Source organism: Corylus avellana, chromosome ca1, assembly GCF_901000735.1.
Source record: "Corylus avellana chromosome ca1, CavTom2PMs-1.0".
Lineage (NCBI taxonomy): Eukaryota > Viridiplantae > Streptophyta > Magnoliopsida > Fagales > Betulaceae > Corylus > Corylus avellana.
The window spans coordinates 41,429,191-41,438,211 of record NC_081541.1 but is presented as its reverse complement, the minus strand read 5'-3'; the positions used below and the strand labels follow the sequence as shown (position 1 = coordinate 41,438,211).

The 9,021-nt window shown below is 31.3% G+C and overlaps 1 protein-coding gene across 1 annotated transcript; it reads left to right on the top strand.

Annotated features, from left to right (window-relative positions):
- Positions 1-5,891: 5,891 nt before the first annotated feature.
- LOC132167423 (UPF0481 protein At3g47200-like) lies at positions 5,892-8,980 on the top strand (the record flags this gene model as incomplete). The annotated part of the gene is given in 3 exon segments (XM_059578391.1): positions 5,892-6,042; positions 6,831-7,773; positions 8,215-8,980. Coding segments are annotated over 2 exon segments (1,470 nt in total). The 3' UTR covers positions 8,781-8,980.
- Positions 8,981-9,021: the final 41 nt, after the last annotated feature.

Here is a 9,021-nt window from a genome sequence, read left to right as displayed (position 1 = left end):
AAAAAAAAAAAAACTTCTAAATTCTGTCTAAACTAAATGGGGTTAGCATTTAATTCCTCATTTTTTGTGTGGTGTAAGTATCATCATGGTGTTCCATCATTACCACTTTACATACTAATTTTTACCATCTCCTTGATATTATTATTGAATTTAGAGTAATTGAATATAGTGTTCACTTTTATATATGGGATGCCAATATATATATATTTGTATATCTGTAAGAGTAATTGAGTATAGTGTTTGATTTTTATTAGAATCATTTATATATCTTTTGAATATGGCCTCATTTTTAAAATTTTTTTTTTTTTTTTTTAATTTTTTTTTTTTAACAGAACATTATTAGTGTCGAATTGACCCTAATAATGTTTTATTTTTTTTTAGAATGTAAGACCCATTAGTGTTAAGGTGCAACCATTAGGTCCACTTTCATTTGAACGCTGATGGTTGGTTTATTTTTTATTTTTTGGGACCATTAGCATCCACTAAGAGTGGACGCTGATAGTTGCCATCCCTGTGTATTCTAGTTACAGGAGAATCCTCTAATTCCATACTTTCTCTTAATTTATATCGTATCTATACATTAGTCTATATAATCTTCTTGCCTCCTAAATATTCATCAAAACATATTGTTCTAATTCAATTCAATTTTATTCATCTTACTAGCAGCTGGTTAAGATGGTATTTCGAATGAGACACATTGGTTACATATTGTCTACACAGGTGTACTGAACGAGACACATTGACTTCTGTTGATGCATCATGTCCTGTAGTACCCCAAGTGTTTATTGAGGTTGTAGTTAGCTTAAGAAAGGCTAATGAGTCAGCAAATTGTAAGTTCATTAAGGGTTTTGACTGAACGTTCGAAGCTGTGTGATCGAACATTTGAGTCAAACTCTAGTGAAGAACGTTCGAATGTTTGTGTATGAATTACCAAACGTTTGATCAATCGATCTTAACTCTATCCCTTATCGTTTGAGCATGAAACATCGAACCAAAAGTGTATTTAACTGAGAAACATAATGCAATCTTGTTTTGTTTTTTCTTAGAAGATAAGAGTAAAGGATTTTTTTTTTTTTTTTCTTTTTTAGGAAAACTTCATTGACGTGCTTTCGATGTAAAACACCAATGTAAATTTTAGACACGAGAGACTTTGATCACGCCAGTTGGCTAGCAATTTCTCAAGCAGCCATTAATGAATGTTTTTGGAGGGATTGAGACTAGCTTTCCTTTAATCTTTCATTGATCAGATGAACACATTTAAAATGCCTTCTAAAAATCACAAATATTGAATTTAAAAAAAAAAGATTACATTAAAAAACCCTGAGATGTTGAATCATGATTGCCATTTCCCAGCTACCAATTTCCATCTCCGTTGTGCTTGTCTCCATATATCAAGCCGGCGCCGGCGGTACCAGGTTTAGTTAATTAGCATTAGATGACGTCATCGGAATGAGATCACCCCGGATACGTCATTCACGACATAATTAATACTATTATCAGCTTATAGGTTGTCGGTCAATTTCTAGCTACCTAACTTAAATTTTTTTTTTTTCCTACCTAACTTAATTAGGTGTGTCATCAATTTTCTTAGATTTTAGTAGAAGATCGTTTCACGATAAGGATAAGATTGAAGAACAAATTTATTATTATTAGAATATAAATTAAATCATTAATTTCTTTTAATTGATTTAAATTTTTGAAACAAATAATAATTTAGTATGATATCAAAGCACATATCATAATCTCAACTTAAATTTTCGGAATAAATAATAATTTGACAATCATCATATTAATGTTATTCAATATATAAAGTTTTATTTTTTTATTTTATTTTTAAAAAAATAACCCATTCAAAGAGTTTAGTCATTTGATTTGAACTCTAATATTATAAAAAGTTCCGTAGTATTTTTATCCCACTAGGCCGATAAATAAAATTTTGTGAAATGATACATATTTTAATAAAATGAAATACACATAATTATCTCCCAAATATGCTATTAGAATTTGGGTCATATGTATTTAGAGTAATTTGGCATCATCACTAACTATTATATGAAAGGGTTAAATTTACTTTATCCCCTGAAGTTTTAGAAATTTTTCAATTTGAATCCTAATGTTTAAAAGTTGACAATTTTAGGTTTTAGTGAGAATAATTACGTAATTTCATAGGTTTTAATGATAACAAAATTGAAATAGAGAGCATCAAAATTTCACGTGAGACGCACGTGGAATGATCTCCGTTCAATTTGACGAAAATTAGTAACGGAGGGTTTGAATTGAAAATTTTTAAAATATTAAGAGAGTACATTGTCAATTTTTAAATAATAAAATTCAAATTAAAAAACTCTTAAAGTTTTAGGAATAAAGTAAATTTTTCCCTATATGAAATTTCGTTAGAGTATATGTTATTTAATTACAAATTTCATATATTTGAGACAAAGAGAGTGTCAATAATTATAAGTTCTATACTTTAATTGTTGCTTTATGTCAATCACATCTCTTTCTATCGAAACAACCAAAAAAAACATTTTGTTTTTTATTTAAGAAAAAGATATACAACGTACAAAAAGTTGATTGCTGAATCAGATAGCACTGAAATTTGCTTTATTTGGTTGATGGGATACCATAATTTGATTAAATAAAACTGATGCACGAACTAATAAAAATATTATTGTATTTGAAGAAAAATACTATTCTAATTGTTATCACAAATTATTTGAGTTTACTTGTATAATATGTCACATATATTTTAAACACATACCAATTTAATAAATTAAATTAATTTTCATACTCAGAAAATAAAAGGAAAGAGAAAAAAAAAATTCTATCCATCAATTATATGCTCTTTAACATTCAATGCAGCATTCTGCCCACCTTTTGTGCTCCATATTGACTGGCATGTGGCTCATGAAAGTTAGATGGTGCTGAAGTGGGTAGAATTAAATCTCCACCTTTAAAAAAAATTACACATAGATTATAGATTATCATTAATAATTTTTTTAAAAAAAAAATCAGTAAGTACAATTTTACAAAAAAAAACAAAACGGAAGTCTTCTATTCAAAGACTGATAAATAGTCATGTTTGCTGGAGTCTTCATTGACTAATGATAAAATTGAGAAGTGTTGAACAAGTGATGTATTGTCGTATCCAAACAAAAGAGTCCTATTATTGTGTTTGGGTCAACTTCAATCAATATCAAACCAACTAGCCATATCACTATTTTCTGGATCATGCAATTGAATAAAAAATCTTCATGAGACCCCACTAAAATAAAAGTAAAGAATATATGTAAGAAACTATTCAAAAGATTTACGTTAATTTAAGATATTGACATTAATTAGTGAAAGCAGGAATATTCTATAAGATTCAAATATTATGAATAAAAGCATGGTATTTTTCCATTTAAATTTGCTCTAATGATTGTTGAATAGCCGCCCTCGCCAAAGAGTTGTTGTGTTTACTTCTATTTTGATGTGATTCACGTGTCATTAATAAAGGCTATTTAGTAACACCTTGGAAGCTAGGTGAGAAAAGACTAGGCCGGAGTGCTGATTGATGAAGGCTATTTGGAAAGTGCACACACATTCAACTTCTGCGTCTCATTCTTGCAAACGTTCGAGATTTTTTACACAAGAAAAGAGATAATAAAACAACCACTGTACGTGAGTATGGGTAAAACATTTTTTAAACGTATTTTTGCACCTAAAATAAAAACTTGAAGACTTGAATGTGAAAAAGGTATTAAAATAATTAATCAAATCTCATCAGATACATTATTGATTCATAGAAGTTTAATATATCAAATATATATATATATAGTCTTACTGCATAGTGCTGATTTTTTGGTTGGTGCATGTCTTTTCAATGTATTGAAGTTTCCCGATGTAATATGATAATGAACTAACCTTTGTTTCATTCATGTGTCAATATATGGAACACATGGAATCTTTCTTGCTTTGCAAAAAGCAAATGTGATGTCTACTTCTTACTTCCAAATTCCAATAAATGGCCGGGATGAATTTTTATGTGCATGCCGGAGAGCTAAAGGAGTAAAAGTAGAGTAATGTTAGGTACCATCCTTTTATTTTTATGAAATTTTTTTAAAGTTGATGTGTCTTTCAAAATTGTCATTAATCCAATTTAAGTATAATTTATTTAAAATTTAATAGTGATTTTAAAAGCCACATCAGCTTTATAAGGATTTTAAGAGAATAAGAAGATGATGCCTAACATTACTTGTAATAGTAACGTACCTTGAAATCTCTCCTAATATTTAGGGTAGAGTAGTGATTAACTGAACACTGTCATGCATGAACAATGCGCACGCCAGTGTTCATATATTATAAAATATTATTAAAATATTGTTTAAACAGTAAATAATAATAATAATGATATAAAACACTGGCGTATACACTGTTCATGCACGCCAACGTGCAGTTAATTAGTACTCTTTAAGGGATTGCACTAATTGTCAATTGTCATATCCTCGAATAATTACAAAAAAAATGAGAAATGTTTGTTTTTGGTTTTCCTATATTTCTTTGGAAAAATGTTAAACTTCATTTATAATCAGGAAACTAGTGCTGCTTGTTCTTAATAATGCAAAGTCAATGATACAATATTACAATTAAAAATCTCTTTAATCTAAATTAAATTCAAAACTTATTCAAGTGCTGCTTTGATTCAATCATGATCAACAAGTTTGCTTCTGGATCGCCTAGTCTTGGACTCTTGTGGACAATATTATTCTTCCAACGTTGTATTTTATATTCAATACACCACGTGAATCCCCATTCAGCCATTTTAAATGAAGGGCTCCTTCATTCTGCAGATCTCATTTAATTTTCTGCGACAAAACAACATTAACGTACCTCGGTGAAAGTTCTGGCAGCCACGATTGATTGATGCTCAACAACCAAGAGACACAATGGTTATAAACAGAGACACGTGACACATCATTTAAACTTTAAATGATCGTCAATGGGTAGGTGAAATATATCGCTTTAACAAAAAAAAAAAAAAAAAAAGGAAAAAAAATCATCCTAATTCACTTGTAAATTTAAATCATAAATCACTGCAACTGAAACTTATAAATTATACAAATATTTTTATTAAAAATTCATTTAATTAATTTACACCCACCCACCCCCCTACTGAGAAGAGGTGCTAGAGCTACCTCCAAACTCCATAAAAAATTGAGGGTAAAAAAAAGATTCTAAATATTTAAGTAGTTTATAAATTCGAGTTGCAAGAGAGTTATAGTTTCAAAGAACTAGTAAAATTAGGATAATAGTTTGAAGAGTAAAATATATATTTTACCTAAAAAAAAGTACAAAATATAATGATGGAGAGGGGATGGTAAACTATTTAATTGAACTAACTTATTCTTTATATTTACTTATTTTACTTATTTTATTCTTTAAATAGCTTTTCGTATCATGTACTAAAAAAACAAAATGGAACAATTAAAACACATTACTTTAACGAATATAAAATAATTGTAAAAAGTAAATGTAAAAACTAACATTACTTCTATCAAATTATGTGTCGTCATGTAATGATACGAGTTATTTTAATGAATTTGGTGAAGAAATAAACAGTTAAAAAGATAAGCATATGAGACAAAAAATGTCCATTTCTGATTAAACAACCATAAAAGTTGAACGAATTTGGCGTGAGTAAAAAAGAGAATATTGACTCTCGGGCTGAGTGCTGTGTTCTTATCATAATCCTTTTTCAACAATCTTTTACACAAGGGATGTGAAACAGTAGTTTTCAGTAAAGCTGTTTATATGGGATATTCATGGTCATGGTTGGTGGCCTTCTTTATTTTGATAAAGCATTATTACTTTAATCTTTTTATAATAGAGCGGGAGAGAGAGAGAGAGAGGGAAAGAGAGAGGACAGCAGATATTATTATCAGTGAGAAAAGGAGAGAAGAGACAGCAGATGAGTGTGGCATTTAAAAGGAGGAGAGGAGCTCTCTGCTCAAGCACTGAAGAGTAGTGAAGACCTTTCTTGGCAGCAGCTAGCATTTGCAGGTTCTTTATTCTTCATCTCTCATTTCATATATTCTACTCCTGGTTTTAGAACACACGTCTTCTCTCTTCAATCCTATACTTTTTGAACTCATATACTTGGATTGTTATATGAACTCTGTATTTATAGTCCTAGAAGACTAATTGCGTGATTTTTATATGGTAGTGGGTTTATACCAAAATAAAGGTGAAAAATATGACCTTTAATAGGCACTAGAAGACTAATTGCATGATTTTTATGTGTGTGTGTTTTTTTTTCGTTAGGGAGAGAAATACCAAGGGAGAACAAGAGAAAGATTAATCTAAATATTAAGACACCATTTCTAGTCCAAAAACTTAAATTAATTGGCTTAGATTCACTTACGTCTATTAATCACTTTTGTTCTTTATATTTTTCAATGTTAAACATAAATTTCACAAGTACATGCACAACAATTTCAAATAATAATAGAGTACTCAGGTTAGCTACTATGACAATAGGCTTGATCTTCACCATGGATATATCGAAATTGGAACCGTTGCAAATTGTGCATGCTATTGAAATTGCTTTGTGGACAAAAAAAAAAAAAAAAGCTTCGTAGATTTTGATTCAATTCTATGGCTAGTAATGGTTAATTGTTTGTCAGAATATTTATAAAATATTTTATATATTAGAATTTATTTCGTGCCTTAGTTTGTATCTCACGGGCATTCACAATACTCATTCCATACATTTAAGTTGACGAAAAATAATAAATTTAATCATTTAATTAATACATTAACGAGACGAATGCTTACGTTTCATTGTTTAGAATTTGTCACTAGGTAAAGGAATCTGAGGGAGAAAGAAGATGGCTTGCCAAGATGTAACTCATGTTCAGAAAAAGAATCCTAAATGCAAAGAGTTGGTGATTGACATCCCATATGTTCTTGAGCCACCGGCGTGGCCGCAGTGCTGCATCTACAGGGTTCCAAAGAAACTTCGCAAGGTAAACCAAGAAGCTTATACTCCAAAGTTAATCTCAATTGGCCCTCTCCATAATTACTGCAGGCAAGAATTCAGGGAAATGGAAATGCAGAAAGTGAGATATTTGAGGGAGTTCTGTTTTAGGACTGGGAGGAGCCAGGATGATCTTGCAAGCATCATTGAAAAGAAAGAAATAGAAATCCGCCATTGTTATGCAGAGACCTCAACACTCAGCAGTAAAGAGTTTGTAAACATGATTCTATTGGATGGCATATTTATACTTGAGCTCTTCTTGAGGACTTCTGAAAAGAAAGAACACGAAAAGAAAGAAATGGAAAAGAAAGAACACGAAAGGAAAGAATATGAAGATTATATATTAAGCAAACCTTGGCTGAGGGATGGTATACAGCATGACTTGCTTCTACTTGAAAATCAGCTTCCATATTTTGTTCTTAAAGATTTATATGAGTCTGGTGCTGAAGGCCAGCAAATGATCAAGAAAGTACACAAAGAAGACCTGAAAACAGTGCTCAAGGATATTCCCTTTCTTAAGCTTTGCCGCAAGTACTTTTCTAAATATGATCGGCAGCCCGATACCAACATTGTTATTGGGAAAGTAATTAAACATTTCACAGATTTGCTGAGGTATTTTTTCTATCCATCACACCTGGAGGAAAAAGAAAAGAGGGCCATTGATCGACTATGCAGTGCAACAAAGCTTGACGAGGCTGGGGTGAAGTTCAAGGAAGTTAAAGAAAGACACCTACTTGACATACAATTTCAAAAGGGTAATGTTACTCCCTCTTAATTAGTCAGGCCTAACACTTGTATTTGGGTATAACAATGTCGTTCTGCTCACAGAGATGGCTCTTAAAATATGTCTTGTGGGTGTGATTTTGAATGCTGAAGTTTTGGCTTTCTTATTTGACACTAATTGGTTTTTAAATAAGATTATCAAATGTTTGATCCAACAAATGGTATCAGAGTCAGAGTCATATATTCGAGTCACTAGAGCCTCTCACTTTAAGGGAGGAATTGTTGAGGAGCAATAGTGCCTTACTCACGTGGACGGTTCTTCTCTCACCGATGTGAGATAAATCCATAGAGTTAAAGTTTGAATTTAGAACTTTTTAGATCTCATACCATATTAAATTACTGTTTATTTCAAAACTTTTTTTTAAAAAAATAATAATAATAATTATTTAATTATTTAATTTATATTTTGTCAGATAAGTGCTTGGAGCAGTGTCCCTACTTGAATTGCTCATGGCTCTTGAATTGCCTACCATGCTTGAAATGCATATTCTTCTTGGAGCACATGCAACCCTTCTTGGAACTCCCTGCATTTGTAGTAAATCACGAAACCGACTGTGTTTTCCGAAACATCATGGCCTTGGAGCAGTGCCATTATCCGACAGAGGCATATATCTGCAATTACATTCTGCTGTTGGATTGCCTTATTAATACTGAAAAAGATGTGGATCTGCTGGTTGATAAAAAGGTTATTGTTAATCAGCTCGGCAACGATGAAGCACTGGCGAGACTTGTTAACAAGCTTGGCCATCAAATTGTAGCAGAAGATTCATGCTACTATGAACTGTGCCAAACGCTTAATAAGCACTACGACAACTTCTGGAATCGGAATATGGCAACCTTGACGACAACATATTTCCGAGACATTTGGAGAGGCACTGCAACGGTTGTTGGGATTATCTTCCTGTTATTAACTTTCTGGAATATCTTCCTCAGGCATTTCGTGAAAATGCCCAACAGCTCCTCTCGCTCTGGTAATTGAAGTTAGCTTTGCTTTTTGAGTTGTTTTTTGCTACTGTTTTTCTAATTTTCGAAGGTTGATCAAATGTTTGTTCCAAGCATCTATGGAGTGACAGTATACTCACTGTTCACAAATAAGAAGGTTTTATCGTCTGTAATTGTACATCAAGTATGGAAATAATAACGTATCTTTCATAAGACAAAACAGCCTTGTTTGTCGTATTTCTTGAGCATGTTACTTTCTCCAAAAAGTGAGAGCAACT